The sequence below is a fragment of the Phymastichus coffea genome, unplaced genomic scaffold (genome assembly GCF_024137745.1).
Source record: "Phymastichus coffea isolate CEN01 unplaced genomic scaffold, Cenicafe_Pcof_1.1 PCOF00076, whole genome shotgun sequence".
In the NCBI taxonomy this organism is placed as follows: domain Eukaryota; kingdom Metazoa; phylum Arthropoda; class Insecta; order Hymenoptera; family Eulophidae; genus Phymastichus; species Phymastichus coffea.
Window position 1 is genome coordinate 702,895 of NW_026706887.1, and position 18,800 is coordinate 721,694.

The 18,800-nt window shown below is 28.3% G+C and overlaps 2 protein-coding genes across 4 annotated transcripts; one reads left to right on the forward strand and one right to left on the reverse strand.

The window, feature by feature from the left end:
* The first annotated feature begins 8,651 nt into the window (after positions 1-8,651).
* On the forward strand, positions 8,652-15,213 carry LOC131668340 (recQ-like DNA helicase BLM). 2 transcript variants are annotated; one of them, XM_058942424.1, is made up of 17 exons: positions 8,652-8,791; positions 9,224-9,378; positions 9,464-9,623; positions 9,736-10,323; positions 10,430-11,279; positions 11,347-11,502; positions 11,577-11,866; positions 11,925-12,146; positions 12,246-12,598; positions 12,698-12,956; positions 13,047-13,439; positions 13,586-13,736; positions 13,803-13,990; positions 14,080-14,242; positions 14,303-14,431; positions 14,516-14,702; positions 15,048-15,213. In XM_058942424.1, exons 2-17 carry the CDS (start codon positions 9,272-9,274, stop codon positions 15,196-15,198), a joined length of 4,347 nt encoding a protein of 1,448 aa, XP_058798407.1. In that variant the 5' UTR covers positions 8,652-8,791; positions 9,224-9,271; the 3' UTR covers positions 15,199-15,213. The 2 variants fall into 2 exon arrangements, with proteins under 2 accessions (XP_058798407.1, XP_058798406.1); XM_058942423.1 differs by having other exon boundaries at positions 14,080-14,431.
* LOC131668343 (succinate dehydrogenase assembly factor 2, mitochondrial-like) lies at positions 10,203-16,689 on the reverse strand. 2 transcript variants are annotated; one of them, XM_058942427.1, is made up of 4 exons: positions 16,527-16,689; positions 16,299-16,453; positions 15,491-15,797; positions 10,203-10,321 (listed from the first exon to the last, which is right to left on the reverse strand). In XM_058942427.1, exons 1-3 carry the CDS (start codon positions 16,557-16,559, stop codon positions 15,524-15,526), a joined length of 462 nt encoding a protein of 153 aa, XP_058798410.1. In that variant the 5' UTR covers positions 16,560-16,689; the 3' UTR covers positions 10,203-10,321; positions 15,491-15,523. The 2 variants fall into 2 exon arrangements, with proteins under 2 accessions (XP_058798410.1, XP_058798409.1); XM_058942426.1 differs by lacking the exon at positions 10,203-10,321 and having other exon boundaries at positions 15,258-15,797; positions 16,527-16,686.
* Positions 16,690-18,800: the final 2,111 nt, after the last annotated feature.

Here is an 18,800-nt window from a genome sequence, read left to right on the forward strand (position 1 = left end):
CAACTGCATCTATTAATCAGAAAATGTCGGACATGGATTCACTATACGATTTCCTGCTCGATATCGGTTATAATACATATTCGGATATATTTGTCGGTATGACTCATTTGAATTCAACTTAAAAAATATCAAAATTGTGCAATATTAAATCTGATTTTTTCTAGAAAACGGAATAACTAATGCTGAAGACATCAAGAATATATCGTACACTTTCCTAAGAAATATTTTTCCGCCAAATAAAGTTGAACATTTTTGGAAACAACATCAAGAATATTTTGCAAAAAAATCTGTAAGTATGCAAAGTATTATATCTATTACATTGCCTTTTCAAAATACAATAACCTCTATACAATATAGGTTATTTTTAATATTTTACTACGTGATTAGCGACTTGTAAAAGCGTATATTCTGTTTATGTTGAATTTGTTTTTCATCCATATTGTCTCATGTGAATTCGTATAACAATTTTTTAGAATTCTGCATCAGTTTCTGAAAAAGAAATACAGTATACATCAAAGTTTCATGACAGTTCGGCGCGTTCAATATGCAATGTCACTACTCCGCTGCAAGATTTAAGCAATCAGAATGATATCAGAAAATCAGTAGATAGCTCTACAAATTCATCTCTAAATGAAGCTACTCTGTTTGAAGATATAGACCACTCACGCAAGAATTCGTCGCTTACTAGAACGAATAAGCCGAGTACAGTAAACAAAGTTAATAAGATTTTTGTCACTGAAAATCTAGATATCGAACAAATTCTAACAGAAACTTTTGAAGGAAGGAATATCATTAAGTGGTATTTGAGTAAGCAACGCTTAACACTGGCAAGGAGAAAGCTCGTCCACTTGTTAATGTGTGATGTTTTCAGGTTATGTGACAGGTAATGACACATAACCTAAAAACAATTTTTCTAATTCATTTGCTTTACAGTTATATATACAAACTATATACAATCATTTAAGTGAATATAAATTATTTTTTCAGACCGCTAAATGGAGCAGATTTCATGATAATCAGGAGAAAAATAGTGGAATTATTTCCTACTGAAACTTCTTGCATCTACTATTCTCCAGCTATATCTAAGAATCAATCACCTACCGGATTTTCCCAAAAAGCTACTGGGAAGTTATTTCATAAATACAACAACTTGAAGCGCATACCAACAGGAGTTTACAAATCTTGCCCTGATGGTCCAGCTCAATTAAATCCTGGAAATGATGATGACGACGACGATGTCACTCCTTCTGAAGAAGTGCAGGCTAGTATAGATTGGCTTAAAAGTAATGAAGAACCTTGGGCTACAGCTAAATATCATTGGAAAACCACATATTTTTATCGGCATCGAAATGATGAGCATAAAAAGCTTATTAATAGCACATTTATAACTTGGGAGATATTAAAATGTCCTTAAGCTTATGAGCTTATAAATATAGATTTTTCGTTAAGTGGACTATGTACAATTCCAAATGCAATTGAAAATTTTCATATATTCTTCTCAAAAGTGTATGAAAAAAGGTCTATTCCAAACGAAGATTTGTGCAACAATTTAAAAGACTTATTAGAACAAGAAAAATTATCCGACGGTACATTCGTTTTTTTTAATATTGTACTGCTATACAATAGTTTTCAATCAGTCATTTGTGTTTAATTTCAGATTCCAAGATTTATATTGAATTACTCTTACTATCTTTTATGCTAACTTCTACTGCAAGAATCTCCCAAGAGAAGAGGAAGCTTTAGAAGCCATCGTGTATGGAGAGCTTCGAAGGGATTATTGTTCATGCAAAGGTTTTTAATGTGTCATCGTTTTATCAGATAACTTTTTATTATCATTATCTTATGTTATTTATAAATTATAATTAAAAAAATTAAATTGCAGATGTATGGCGACATTGAGAAAACAAAAGAAAATAGACGACTATTCTGTATCAGCAAAAGAATCAGATTACAACCGTACGTAATTACAATCGATGAGGAAGACTTCCAAATCGACTCTGTTTATGTTATGATAGACAACAACGAATACAAGATACCTACTTTGCTCGAAGCTATAGATCTCTGCTTCAAAGCGTTTCACGTTTTTTGTGCCGAGTATCCGTCGCAAAGTCACCATTTATGGCTTTTGCTGCAACACGGTATTTATCGATTTGGCACACGTTGGGATCCGGTAGCGTTAAATATTAAAGAACTTCTTAATGATATTAATCTGCCTTTACCAAGCTCGAATACGATTTGAAATATATTAACAAATGTCTAGTCAAATTTGTCAATTTTACAGAAGCTAAATTTCAAATATTATCTATCTCTTAAATTTGCAAAACATAAATATTTTATTATAAATTATTATTTAGATTTATATGTAAAAATATTTAATTAACATGGCATCGGTAAAATGTTCTTTATGTGAAAATCTGTTTGACGTTGTTGAAACTTTTGCACAGCATTTAAGAGTTTTCCATAAAGGTTCTTCTATTTTAAATTGCAAATCGGATAAATGTAATAGAACTTTTACTAACATATCGGCGTTTATTAAACATAGGAAATTTCATTTTATCAGTACGCAACTTAAATCTCCAATCAAACGTAAATCATCACAAGAATTTGATTATCAAAATACTATAGAGTCCGCAATGATTGAAAATGATTTACCTCTAGACATAAGAATAGTTTTAGAATCAGTAAATGTATTAGAGCAATTAAATATTACGAAGAATGATGAAAAAATAAAAGAAATAAATTATGAAACCGAAGTTGCCAAGCAAACTGACATACTCATGTCTAATTTATACGCGAAATCGAGTTTGCCTATTACCATGATTATATTGATAATGAGAGCCTTTCAACATTTTTATAAAATTTGTTTTGTTGAAAAACTTCAAGCGCTAAATAGTAAAACTTTGCATTGCAATGCTCTCGATCGGATAATTAATGTGATGAAGAACGTATTTGAAAATTATTCTAGTTACTATAAAGTATTGAAGTCATTGAAATCGTTGTTTTATATCGAACCAATAAGTATACACGTTGCTAATATTTTAAGGCCAAAAATGGTAGCTAAAAAAAAAGTATACATTAGTAAAAATCTCAATCACCAGCGTACCGATTAAAAAAGTCTTAAAAAATTTTTTGGAACTACCAAATGTGTATTCTTCCATTTTGGAATACATTGAATGTAAAGAAAAATGCAGTTGTATCTGTTCAATTTTCCAAAGCGAGAGATGGGTTAATATAAAAAGCTGATTTGCTGGAAAAGTAGTTTTACCATTAACTTTATATGGTGATGATTTCGAAATCAACAACCCTCTCGGATCACGAAAAGGTTCTAGTAAATTGCATAGTTTATATTGTAGTATCACTGCAATGCCACCTGCTTATAGTAGTCAATTAGAAAACATTTTTTTAATACAGATCTGTAAATCACAATACAAAACAATTGTTGTGCACTCAAAGTTGTTTAATGGAGTTATACAGCAACTTATCGATTTGCAAAATAATGGTATCGATATAACTGTTAGTGATAAAACATTGACTGTTTATTTCGATTTGTTCAATCTCAGCGGAGATAATTTAGAGTTGCATACATTATTAGGGTTTCATGAAAGTTTTAATTCAAACTTTCCATGCAGAATGTGTTATATGGAAAAAAAATTGCCAAAAAAGCTTCAAAGAAAATACCAAGTTATTGCGTAATTCTGTTAAGCATAAAGCAGATATTGAAGAAAAATGTAATGGTGTGAAAAACGGTACTGTATTTAGTAGCATTCCGGGATTCGATATTTTTGAAAGCGTAATGTTTGATCCTATGCATGATATTTTAGAAGGCGTATGTAGAATTGAACTAGGAGAAATTTTTCATCAATTCATATTTATCGACAAACTATTTACATTAAGTACGTTCCAAAATCGAATACAACATAACACAAATCGTGATGCGAGGAATAATTTGATTGAAGTGAATGCGGATCATATTAAAAAGAAAAACATAGTTATAAGTGCGTCAGAAATGAAGTTTTTATTGTTTAACTTAACGTTTTTGATTGGCGATTTGATTCCTAAAAATAATAGAGTATGGAAAATCTATTTGTCATTGAGAAAAATAACGTTTTTGATATTTGCTCCATTGCTTAATAACCAAACTATTTCTATATTACAAAAAGAAATTGAAAATCACCACTCACTATATTATAAAATTTTGCATAAACGTCTCAAGCCAAAACATCACCATATGCTACATTATGCGAGAATGATCAAGATATTAGGTTTACCTTCCCAATTTTCATGCATGCGTTTTGAAGGTAAACACAGACCACTAAAAAACATAGCCAAATCAACTACATCGCGAGTCAGTTCCGCAAAAACGTTGGTCATAAGAAACCAAATTGAATTAAATTATCGTTTCTTAGTTATCGAAGGCTTTCAAAGTAAAATTGAATACGGCAAACAATTATTCCATAGCGTTATATTTTTAAGTAACTATAATTTATATAAATTAATATTACCACCTGATATAGTTTCTGACTATGTACCTATATCGTGGATCTCGATATTTGGAAAGAAATATTCGAATGGATCTATTGTAATAACGAATGTTTGTAAGGAGATCGTACAATTTGGAAAAGTACTTGATATTTTGATAAAGAAACAAACCAATGATGTTATATTTTTATATGATAATTTGAAAAATATTACGTATTCAAATCATTTATGTGCCTACGAAGTTGAAAGCACTCACCAGTATGACATTATTTCATATAAAACTATGCCCAATATAAATATTTATAATTTTCAAACATGTAATTCGAAACATTATGTTACTTACGATATGTAATAGAAATATGTATAATAAAGATCAAAATTAAAATAAAAATGAAATTTTTATTTTCTCCTATATTTATTGATATCGTCTCTCCACTGTTCCGAACATAGAACTTTTATTTGAATGTTAGTTTTCATTATATTCACCTAGGTGGCTGTTTGTTACTCGCAAGTGGCTAGGAAATCGTCCGATTAGTATATATAAGGACATTTTAGACTCTAGAATAAAGCGAATCATGGCGAATTGTGAGTCATCGTTGCGAAAACATACTAACTTGTATTAGCGATTTGCGTGCGAATTAAATTACCTGCGTTAACCAATAACATATAAATTATAATTTGTAATCCCTAAAATATGCTAATAATGTATAAAAATAGAATATCTTTCTAAAGTAAATAAGGTACATGTAGTAATTGTAATTGAAGAGGAAAATGCAGAAAAAATTTTTATGAGATTTTTCGTTTTCTATGTTGATTCAATCTATAAAATGGCAATTGCTGTAACATTTGCCTGTGTAAAATTGACATAACGGATAATCTTGAATTAACAACAAAGTAGTAATCAATTTAACATCCTCACGCCTGTAGATTTGAAATACCGTATGATCTTGACTCAACATCAGTGTAGTCAATTTAATAGACTCGCGTCTGTAGAATTAACATCGAGATATTTTTAAGTTAACAGTGGATCTGCTATTGTCGTATTTCAACAGCGAGAAATTTGTTGTTACAACAAATTTTTTTTTCAGTGCGTGCCGCGGAATCACAAAACTGTTTTTGACCGAGCTCGAAAAATAATGTACATGTTGGTTATGAATCAAATAAGAAGGTAAATGCTGTTATGTTAATATCAGATGGTGATATTCAATTGAACAATAATTAGAATAGAGAGGATAACGAGATTAAAATGAATGAACACGCATAAAATAAAGAAAAAGGTAATGTCCTTATTCATTGTAGACTTCTAAAAAAGCTCCAAAAGAACTTCGGACTACGCTTTACAAATTTTTACCCATACTTTCGAATAAAAAGACAGTTAATCCTAGAGATTTAGTTTGGTGTAAGTTTGGCCAAACTTTGCCCAAATATTTTATCAAACATTAAAAAAAATATTGCTATTACCTTTGGCCAAAGTTTGACAAAATTTTGGCCAAAGTTACGATTTAAAAGTAAAAGAAAAAGCTTTATATGATTGTCTTAATTTGGTTCAAGTTTTGCCACACTTTTGCCAAACTTATGATTAGAAATCAAATTTCAAAATTAAATTCACAATAATTTTGGGGAACGTTTTCAATTTTTGAAATTTTTTTACGGTAGAAAGTCGTATGGTTTATCGATAAATTTTGGAAATGTGCCTGATGTTGAATGTTCTGATATAAAAGTCCATAAAAAGTCATTGCTCATGAATATTATTTTCTCTACTTCTGTAGTCAGTATATTTTGATATGGAACGTTTTTACTATAAAAGACCGGGGCAAAACGAGATAATGGGATATCAGAGAGATTTTTTTGTTGAAACATTTGCTTTCGTTTGAACAAAAATTTAAACATAATTTTAGTTTCAATTTTTATTAATAATTATATTTAATTTATACATAATGCTTACGAAATGCGTACATAATCTGTACGAAATATGCACATATTTCGTGTACAATATGTACAAATGATATGCAAAATACATACGTATTATGTACACATATTTCGAAATAAATACGTACGAAATACATACGAATTATGTATATATTTTGTATGTATTTTGCTTTAATTTCATACGTGTATACGTACGAATTACGTACGAAATTCATACATTAATTTCCAGCGGGGATAACATTTATTGTTTATTTTATGACGGTGTAATTGCATTTTTAATATGAAAGATAATAAAATTGTCTGCGGTTATTGTTTCTGAATAAAGAAACGAATTAGAAAAATAATATAAACCAATATTATAAAACTATCATAGTTTATATGCATACATATACATGATAAAAATAGATTAATAAGGATTATTACATTTATTTTCGTTTATTTTCTATTAGAAAATTTAAAATCAATATCCTACGTTCAAAATAAAAAAAGTAGTCATGATGTTGATTTTATGTAATCTTTGAAGAATACATATAGATATCTTTCAAGATATTTTGGCGATAATTTGCTGATAGACACTCGATCTCTTAAAGCGATATCTTTAATTAATAGTCAAAGATCTTTCAAAACATTTCTTGACTTTCTTAAGATAACATAAAGTAGACTTTCAGACATCTTCATGTTTTCCGGGTTGGTGTGATCAATAGAATCGTAGATATCTTAAAAAAATTGCGCGTTCATGCTGAAAAATTAGCTTATTTATACTATTTTTTCGACCAGTTTTGTTAAAATCTACTTATTCATAATTTCAAAAAACGGACGTATTCGATGTTAAAAATTACTGAGGCAACAGTTAGCAGCTTGAATTTACTGCTGAGCTGGGGCTCATGTATCGCGAGAAAAAGGCTAAGAGTCTTTGTCGAGGCATTGAAGAGTTATCACCTATTTTCAAGCTTGTTTGTAGATTATCACAATAGCCTTTATAATAAAAAAATCAATCTTAAAAATTATAATCATTCTGATAATTATTTCAAATTATTGACTTACGAAACAAACAGTTTGTTTTGTCACGAGTACTGATAAATACTTTGTTTAATTAATTAATTATAAATTTTTAAACAATTAAATGTTGATCGTTGTTTTTTATTCATTTTGCAGACTCTAGAGTTGAAAATTTGTGTGGAAAAAACTACGTCTAAACGACTACTCTACACATTGACCATTGACAGATTGGCCACAGGAAAATATGTACCGATGCGAAAACAGCCCGACACAAATAATATTATTATTTATAAAAAAAATGATCACATCTCACGTATGTCTAATTGTATTTCTCGAAAAAATAATTATTTGTTATTGTACCATTATATTTCTCATAAAAAATAAAAAATATCGTTATCGATAATTCACCTCCTATTTATTCACATAAAAGACATAATTAAGCAAAAATAAATTCACAGAAAAATTGTACCTTCTGTACAATTCTATAAATTTGTTTCTAAAAGAAATAATAGGACAATTACAAAGCTCTACGCCTGCGCAAAGTGCATTTCCGGATGACATCCTTGTAAATTGTAACAATTAGTAGTAATTTGTAATTGTCCTATTATTTCTTTTAGAAACAAATTTATAGAATTGTACTGATGGTACAATTTAGACTACAGAAGGTACAATTTTTCTGTGAATTTATTTTTGCTTATTATGTCTTTTATGTGAATAAATAGGAGGTGAATTATCGATAACGATATTTTTTATTTTTTATGAGAAATATAATGGTACAATAACAAACGAGAAGTACAATTAGACATACGTGAGATGTGATCATTTTTTTTTATAAAATATTATTTGTGTCGGGCTGTTTTCGCATCGGTAAATATGTGATTATTTCAATGTCAAAGGATATAACATACCATAAACGTAACGAAGAGAAAGAACAAAAGCAAGTTACCGCTTTGTTTGGATTTCTCTATATGCATATTGTACGTACACGTGTAGGTATAATATGCATGCGTGTAGAAAGCAAAACATTTGATAATGGATCCCCACTTAATATCTTACTATATTTACTAAACCAATGAAAAGCTATGATTTTAAAATGCTGTGACTTTATTGGTTAGCACGGTTACCTCGAGCGCTTGGCGCAGGTCAAGTACACGTGCGGGTATCCAATTCTCATGAGCGGCGAGCGCAGTACAGGTTGTTGCAGGAGTGTTGAAAGTCGTCATGCGTGCATGAATTTGGAAAATGAAATTCGTCTCTTTTGTTTAATTCCGTCTTCATTGATAGAGTTTGATAGATAATGTGATCTACAACAAGTGATTTTTTAACCAACTTTTTGTAATGTGAATAAGTGAAAGGGTTGGGTTAACGTTTGGATTTTCGATAAGTAAATATTTGAATATTTTGTTTTTGACTTGTTCATTTCAGCGTTATGATATTAATATTAGTGAGAAAATATTACATGTTAGATTTTATTGGAAACAAGCAAGATTGTTATTATTTTAAATCGTCAAGAAAGCTGGTAAAAAATATTTTGTGGTGATTTGATACATTTACACACACTTTGCACAATGAATAATTTTACCTAAAGGAATTTCCTGTTTAATTGTAATAAGCACAGTATTTCTATAATTTCTACAGAATACGTACAATCTTCAAAGTGAAAACTAACTACGTAAATGTTTATATACTATCAATGAATAAACCTCCGCTCAAATTTAGTTATCGGGACTTCACGTTGCAATTAAAAAAATATGTAATCTCACACTGAATAGCGAAAAGACACTACATTAAAAAGTTTTGTTTCTTTTGATTCCAGTTGGCTAAATTATATTTCTTAAGGAGTTAAAAGTTTACTTTTGTTAAAATGGCAAAATTTTCAAAAAATATGATCAGTCATAAAAATCAACTTAGTCTTTCAGGATGTTTTGAAAAATCTGACCAACCAATAGAAAACGATTTTTCACCAACAAAGTAATCTATGTTTTTTGTGTGTATGTTATTGAATTGAGAATAGTAACATATTTTTTCATTGATATAAAAATGTTTATCTTTGTAGAAAAACTTCTGCAAGTAAAAATTTAAGTGACAAAAATGATAGAAATAATATAAACATCACAAATTTATCTGATCATATTTATATCGACCTTACAAACACACCTGACATGTTATCTCAAAATAGTACAACTATTTGTAAATTGGATTCTATTATTTCGGTTGTGAGTTGATAATTTATATTTTTACTTTTAATTATTTAAGTCATATTATATTAATTCTAAAAGATGCATAAATTCTAATTTAGTTCCTTCATAAATATATTTCATTTTACAGAATAGCTCAATAAATGATTATAAAGATTTGAAAACTGAGCAAATTGATTTTTTCAACAAAATGCCTGCAGTTAAAGAGGAGAATGTGATTTATTATATAGCTGATTCAGATGATGAAAAAGAAAATAATATAAATAATATCAAATCTATTGAAGATACTAAAAGTAACAACAATTATGCATGTTTAAGTATTCATAATAAAAGTGAATGTAATTTTAAAGAGATAACAAATACTGGCATTAGTCAAAAAAGTAAATTATATTTCAAAACAGAAATGAACAATGGATCAGATACAGATACTGATTTTGAAGATTCATTTGATGATAATATGATGGTAAATACAGAACATGATGAGGTCTATAATCCACCTAAAAAACTAAAATCAACTCAACATTTTATTTCACACTTATACAATGAAAAACTAACGAATGATAAGAACAAACAATTGAAGCATCCCACATCAAATTTATTACATAAATCTTCAAATACAAATTGTGGTTCTAATACATTATCTGAATTTAACAATGAATTGAAAAAATGGATGGAAACAGTTAATACTAATCCATTGATTGCTTCTAAAACTCTGCCTGTAAATATAAAATATTTTACTTATATTAATAATTTAACATCATTTTTAACTAACAGTTGTAATATTTTAAATATATATTTCTCGAATTAATTCTTTCATTTTTCAGTTACCACAAGATGAATTGGAATCTGCTAAAAACAATCTTAAAAGTATTCAAAATGAGATACTGGAAAATTATTTCAAACTCATCGACAAAATTCCTCTTGAAATTTTAAATGAATTTCCTCATTTTGATTCAAAATTATATCAAAGTTTAAGAAGTTTATACCATAGAGTTAAAGCAAAAATATGTCAAACAGATAAAAAATTGTTAAGTATTTGTACTCGATCGCTGACTAGTAATCTAAAAACAATTAAAAATTCAGAAGTATTCAACTATAAAGATAACAATATAGTTGATAATGATGAAGAAAATTTTCAGCATAATGTTACCAGTAATGGATCCTGTAATAATGATAAGAATCATTTTAATGAAAGAAGCATTAAACATGCAAAACACACAGAGTCTCAGAATTCTTGCAATCAAGAATCTGTGATTAATAACCTAGTGGAACCTTATGATTCAGCATTGAACCAGAGCTTAGATAGCTGTGATACTTTACCATTAAAAAGAGAAAGTCGTTTTGAGTTGAAACTGCCAATTAAAACAATTCTAGATCCTTTGGCTTCAAAACAAATTAAGAGTATTTTAGAAAAAGTCCAAATCAAAAACAATAACAATGACAATACTGTCAGTTCGAATGAATCCACTTTAGAAATGCAGTTAAGCAGTGAGACTCCAAGTGAAGTTAATGTTATAGAATCTGAAGCAATTTATTCCGAATGTAAAGATAAGGATTCTTACAATGATGCAAAATCAACTAATTGTTCGAAAACTGCCAGTCCTAATTTAGGGAAAAATTGCAGTTTGCAAAATTATGAATTAATACCTTCAATTTCTTTATGGAGTAATTTTGGTAAAAATATATTTATACTTTATTTCATGATGTAGAATTTGTTTAATTCAAGTAAAATTCTTTTTAGGTCAAGAACTGGAGAATACTAATGATACTATAGAAGATAGGAATATGTCTGATAACTTAGAAATTTTAACAGTTACTGAAAAGAATGAAAGAAAAAGCAGTTTTTATTCTAATGATCATGAATTATTGCCCGAAATTTCATCCTGGAATACTCTTAGTAAGTAGATAACAAGTATTATTTTTTGATACTGTTCAAAGATCTTTAATTTTTAATAAATTTATCTATTTTAGAAAATGATTTTATAGATGTCAATCATACTCAAAAATTTGAGAAATCTCTAACCCAACAATTACAAGAATTTCCAGTACTTGATAATACTGCATTTAATATTGCACCAACATCTGGCAAATCGAAATTTGAATTTTGTAGATTGCAGGAAACTTCTCAAAGCAGCAATAGTCCAATAGGCAAAGGAATTCAGTATGTAATTCCACAGTTTACACAAGATAATTACAAAAACGATGGTGTAACTGGAGAATATGATAGCCTAGAGTATCCTCATTCCAGAAGAATGTTAAATGTATGTATCGAGATAAAATTACAATTAAAACATGAAATAAACTATATTAACATTATAGATCTTCAGACAAACATTTGGTTTATTAAAATTTAGACCAAATCAACTTCAAGCAATCAATGCTGCTATTCTTGGATATGATTGTTTTATCTTGATGCCAACTGGTGGAGGAAAATCTTTATGTTATCAATTGCCAGCTTTAGTTTCACGAGGTATTACTATAGTTGTATCACCTTTGAAAAGTCTTATCATTGATCAAGTTCACAAATTGACTTCACTGGATGTAAGTATAATGTTATTAGGATATTTGCACATAGATTTTGAACTATCACTCAATTAAATCAAGTAATAATTTTATACTATAATGATTAAAAATATTTAGATCTCAGCAGCACATTTTCTAACAGAAGCAGAGTCACAGGATGTATACAGAGAATTAGCAAAACAAGAACCAACTTTGAAGCTTCTATATGTAACACCTGAAAAACTTTCAGTTTCTTCAAAACTCAAGCAAATTCTTACGGCTTTATACGAAAAAGATTTGTTGTCCAGATTTGTGATTGATGAAGTTCATTGCATTAGTCAATGGGGGCACGATTTTAGACCAGATTACAAGAAGTTAACAGCACTTCGACTACAATATCCTAAAGTTCCAACTATGGCACTAACAGCTACAGCTACGCTGTGTGTCAGGACTGATATACTTCAACAATTGCGCATGGATGATCCTAAATGGTGAGTTTTGAAGCTTTTTTATTGTTGTTATGATGTATTCCAGCCAAAATTAAGCTTTTTTTTTCTGAAAAAATTCAAATATAATTATTAATTTTACAGGTTTATATCAAGTTTTAATCGGCCAAATTTACGTTATACTGTATTGAATAGAAAAGGAAAAAAATTTGTCAATGAAATTGTGGAAATGATAAAAACGAATTACATGAATAACTGCGGTATTATATACTGTTTATCGCGTAAAGATTGCGATTATATGGCTACAACCTTGCAAAATAATCAAATTAAAAGTCTAAGTTATCATGCAGGACATAGTGATCAAAAGCGACTGGAAATACAATCAAAATGGATATCAGAACAGGTGTGAAAGATTTAATACAATTTTTTCAACAGATAAATACAAATTCACGAGAATTTTATTTTATCAAACAAATTTACTTTTTTATTCCAGATAAAAGTTGTTTGTGCTACTATTGCTTTTGGAATGGGAATAGATAAGCCTAATGTTAGATTTGTTATTCACGCCACTATTCCAAAATCCATTGAAAGTTACTATCAGGAAAGCGGTCGAGCTGGTCGTGATGGTGAAAAAGCTGATTGTATTATGTTTTACCAATATAGTGATATGATGAGGCACCGAAAAATGATAGAATTTGACATATCTGTTAATACTAATCAAGAAGCTCAAAACATTCACTTAAACAATTTATTCAAAATTGTGGGTTTTTGTGAAAACAAAACAGATTGTCGAAGATTTTTACAACTAAATTATTTTGGAGAGATGTTCGATAGATCATTATGTATGGCTAATAAACAAACAATTTGTGACAACTGCAGCAACAAAGTAAATCTTGATTTGGGTTATTGATAGTTAATTTAAAAGCTTATGAATAACATTCACTATTTATAGATTATTCATTTTACATAAAAGAATTGTCAAATATACTTACATAATTTTAATTGATGTAATGTAATTTTGTTTTATCACAGGACGATTTTTATAATGCTGACGTCACTGAACATGCTCGATCACTTGTAACTTTAGTGAGAGATATTACTAAACCAAGAACCGCTAATGTAACTGTTCTACATGTTATTAATGTATATAATGGATCTAATTTAAAAAAAATTAGAGAACAAAGTAAGATATTTCAACTAAACTTATATTTAACTAATAATGTCTTAAATTTTTATTTACTCTTTTAAGATCATGATAAACACCCTTTATTTGGCAAAGGAAAATCTTGGGGTGAAAGTAAAATAGAAAGATTAATACATAAATTAATAATTGAAGATTATCTAAGAGAAAGGCTGGTTATGTCTCGTGACACGTTTAGTTGTGCTTATGTTGGCCTAGGACTTAAAGCTGAAGAATTAATGACAACTGACATCAAAGTATATTTAATTAAGCTCTGGATTACTAAATAACATTTTATTTTTTTGTGGAAGCAGATAATCATAGTTTCTAATAAATACATTTTCAGGTAACTATACCAATCGAGACAGAAAACCAAACTACGCTATCTCTAGAATCAAGTGTTAATTCTAATCCACATAAGATTACATCTGAAGTTAGAGAACAGCTAGAAAAAGATTTAATTGATCTTGAACAACGGTGTTATACAGATCTCGTTGATATTGTTACTGGTATTGCTGAAACATTGCATGTATCTACTAATTCAATAATGAACATAGTTTCTCTTAAAGCTATGAGTCAACAATTTCCTGAAACTAAAGAAGAAATGCTAAAAATAGCACATGTAACAAAAACCAATTTTGATAAATATGGCAATATATTGCTTGATATAACTGGAAAGTATGCAGCAGAAAGACTTAGTTCGTACAACTTACATTTACATTGAGATTTCAAAGAATTATTCTTGTAAAATATGATTCAATTTAATATTTTTATTTGTTTAGTTTTACTAGCTGACCAAACCCTAACAACAAAAATGGAAACTACAATGACAAAGGAACATTTTCAAGATGAGGATTTAGTTAAAGCTGAAAACAATGTATCAGAAAGTACTAAAAGAAAGGCTAAAGTTAGAAATAATAATTTCAAAAGATTTAAAAAAGATACTAGTGCATCTAGAGACAATACTAGGTTTGTTGATTTAAAGAAATATTTAAACGTTTGACTGTTGAAACGTTTCAAAGTTTATAAGTAGTTAAACAAAAGAATTTTGGGAAAATTTGATTGGTTACTTTATTACCTGTGCGTGAGATTACATTATTAGTGTTGATTAAAAGAATGGTATTAATAAAAAGTAGTTAACAAAAAAAATATTTATTGAATATTGACACATGTAACAAAGTATTTGTTTAGAATCTAAGTAATATTGCCATTAAAAGAATGGTGGCTGTTGAAAGTAACAAAAATGATACTTTTAAACATTATGTTTGAAACAATGACTTTAAATTTTTCTCAATAAAAACATTTTTGTTAAAGTGATTGGAATTCAACAAGCATTTTTGGTAATAATAATAACAGTAGCAGAAGTACAAAATCAACATCTACAAATTGCAAAACTAGCCATGTTAAATTACCAAAAAGAAAGCTATATCAGAGTTATCCAGAACGTTTCGTGAAACTAATTTAGGTTTCTCTTAAATTTTAATATTGTTTATGATTATGTTCTAAAATTTGCATGATGTTCAATAAAAATTTGTTTCTTATGTTTAGTTCTTATGTTTAGTAATGTTACATTGAATTTAAATCAACGTTCAAATGAAAGTAATTATAAAGAATGTAAGGAATGAATAAATATTTTTTGCATGATATAAATGTAAATAAAAACTTGAAATAGTTCTGTTGTAAAACAAATTTTAATCAGTTAAAAATAATAAAGTTTATGTTATTCATTTGAAAAAGTAACCTAATTTGTACAGTACCTCAAAACATAATGGTATCACTATCAATACTATTCAGTACAAGTTAGGCTGTGCATACCGGTTTTCTCTATTTTCATTTTTAACGTGTTTCTTTAACAATTCCATAACTTCATTTTGAAATTCTGGGGGTACAGGCTTAACTTCAACAGCCCAATAAAAGATATCCCAATCGTTTGATGGAAGATTAATTAAATGATCGTATTGTTGAAGTTGTTGTTCATTAAATCCATCTAAATATTTTTTGGCAAATGTACTGAGGAGTAGTCCATTTTCTAACATTCCACGTTTTCGTGATTGGTATAACAATCTGTTGAAACATTCAGTAATGGAGTATATTTACATAATTTTATAAAAAACATTAGAATTTATTTTTATTCAACTTAAAATAAACAATTTTAATAATAAGTAATAGGTAATTAACATTTTAACCCTTAACTGCTATGTGGAGTAGATTTACCCCAGACAATTTTTAACAATAAATAAAATTTATTTTTTTTTTTTTCAACCATTTTTTTCAGTTTGTGTAACATTAAAAATTGTTAATCTGAATATTTTTTTTTGTAGTGAAAGGCTTGAAATATACTAGAAAAAATTTTCATAGCAAAATATCTAAAATTCTCTGATTTATTCGATGTTTTTCGGGCTGGGATAGATTTACCCCACCGAGCAGTTACGTGGCCAAAATAAGGTGTGCAAGTTAAGAGTTAAATCAAAATAATATTCACTAGCAGTTGTATTTTTAGTTTTAATTATGACTACAATAGAAATAAGCAATAATTATATTAATAAAAATCATTTAATATCATACCTAGCTTTTTTGATAGCAGTATTTTCGCCCTCTTTTTCTACATAAGGTGGTATGCTTGGTTCACGACCCTTCGGGTGATGCAATTCATCAAAAGGCTCTTTATTGTTTATTATGCAAGTTGTGCAAATCCTTTTGACAATTGCAAGAGGTTTAACCTAACAATTTATTTCAAACTAGCAGTATGTTTGTTACAGTTAAAAATATTACAAAATTTATATTTCTACTTACTACTGTCGAATTATACCTTACAATATTATTCATGTTTACCAAACTATTTCTCAAGCAGTAAATAATTCAGTATTTCTTATTCGTAAAAGCTTGACAAGTTTTTCCATTACAACTAGACGCGGCAGCACTGAATTATGCTGATGACCGTCACGAATTAAAAATAACAATATTTCATAAAGTCTATACCCACCGTGATAATTATCCACTAAGGTAACCACTTATTAAATGAAACGTTATAAAAGGAACACGAACAAAAACAATTTTTTTAATTTTAATTTTACTAATGGAAGTTGATTGGCAGTTTAAAATTACGTTTAATATTTGTATGTATTTATTTGATATTTATAGGTTAATAAAAAAACAACATTATAATACAATTAAGATATATAGCGTACTTTTATATTACTTGCAATCTTACTCATTCATTTTTTCTCAAGTTCAAAACATTCATTCAATTAAAATCATTATTACATATTACGTTAAAGAGTCATAATAAACAAGTGGCATAATATTAACAGCAGTGGTAATCAGGAATTTTCTTATACATAGGTTAATGATTAATCAAATATACATATATCATTTCTTCCCAGATTTCTTTATGCCACCACTAACAAGAGGACCTTTTTGTCCAGCCTTTTTAGCAGCTTCCTGCATTGCTTTCTGTTGCTCTTTTTGTTTTTGTTTGAAAGCTAGGTCGTGTTCATCTAAATCCTTGGTATCTTTCTTTGGAGCTTTTAAAGGTTTCTTTTTCCCTCCTTCACGTCCAGACATTCTGAAAATAAAAAAATATTTTAATGAATTTTTTAATACAGAAATGATTTTAATTTTATTGTATTATTGTATGTATTTATAAATCTATGTAATAATATTATATGGTAATATGTGTTATTAATTAAAAAACCATCCACAAAATCTTAACTCATATATAATATTTCAACTTTATTGTAACATAAAAAATAAGATGATACTGGCCATGTATAGGCAGTAAAAATGATGTAAATGTCAAGATCAAAATAGCAAGTTAAAAATAAATGATTAATGAAGTAGAAATTTATATTAACTCTTTTTTTAAAGAAAAAATCTTGAAAAGCTAACCTCAACACTTGAAATATTTTTGTATAGTTGGACATTAAAGAAAACTAATATAAAACTTACCCTAATAAAGTAAATAACTTGTTCAACTTTTATAAAAATTAAATACATTTAATATATTGTAATTACTTACTTGAATGAATTATAGTAGAAACACAGGCAAATTATTAGTATAAAGTTTCTGGTAAACGCTAAAGCGTGCGTTGTTTGAAGTGAACTCTATATATGTATAAACAACTCATCAATCAACGAGATTTTTATTATCGACTGTAAGTAACTGGTATTATTTTCGAGAAACATTGCAAAAGAACGACCTCTGGGGAACAGAAAAAGAATTATTAAGTAACAGCTGATTGTCAGATGATCAGCAGAGCTACCAACTGTTTTTGTAAACCAGAGATATTACATTTTTACGTAAATCCGACAAAAACTATGTGTATTTTTTGTTATTAAACCTTAAATGACAGCTCTCATCGAGATTACCACTCAATAATTTCATATTTTTCAAGCGTTTATGACTGTCTAGTTCCAAATTCTAACGTTTCAATTTTTTTAAATACATTATCGAATGAAGAGCTGCGCAGTGATATACGCTTTCCGGTCTCTCTATGCTTCCCTTTGTGCGATCACTGCCCACCACGACTGCAGTAGGGATGGTGGAACGGTAAAACGACAATCAATACATCATGTTAACGAAACTGCACAAAGAAAACACTGTTTGCTGAATTAGCCATGTGATAACTTCGAAGCTTTTTAGTAATAAAATAAGAAAATGTGTTTTATAATTATGCTAAAGTTAAAGCTAAATTATGCTGAATTAATGATCGTAAGAAATATTTCCATTTGATTATACATGCATGTGTTTATTAAATGAGAATCGGTTGGAAAATATTCTGTATGTTCATATCTCATATTATTAATAGAATAAAAGCTGCTAAAAAGTAAATTCATTTAATTTAGTATGATAGCCGTAATTATAATTCAATAATCATGGCTGTAACTTTCCATTCTATAATACATATGAAATGGTATAAGTACATGTATGAGCTATTAAAGATATTCTTTATTTTCAATTAAAACAAATTTCACTATACATTTGAGTTAATTTTTCGACTTCCATTATAAAATCTCCAATAATTTTCTAAATATAAGCTGCCATGGTGAAAAGTGAATACAAAAGAA

Bases quoted from the DNA above. Each gene is read 5' to 3' on its own strand.
- LOC131668340 (XM_058942423.1), top strand. From the start codon at position 9,272: ATGGCAAAATTTTCAAAAAATATGATCAGTCATAAAAATCAACTTAGT. The intron at 9,379-9,463 runs GTAATCTATGTT...TTATCTTTGTAG, and splicing joins AACGATTTTTCACCAACAAA to AAAAACTTCTGCAAGTAAAA. The intron at 12,147-12,245 runs GTAAGTATAATG...AAAAATATTTAG, and splicing joins ACAAATTGACTTCACTGGAT to ATCTCAGCAGCACATTTTCT.
- LOC131668343 (XM_058942427.1), bottom strand. From the start codon at position 16,559: ATGAATAATATTGTAAGGTATAATTCGACAGTA. The intron at 16,454-16,526 runs GTAAGTAGAAAT...ATAAATTGTTAG, and splicing joins TAAGGTATAATTCGACAGTA to GTTAAACCTCTTGCAATTGT. The intron at 15,798-16,298 runs GTATGATATTAA...ATGTTTCAACAG, and splicing joins ACTGCTATCAAAAAAGCTAG to ATTGTTATACCAATCACGAA.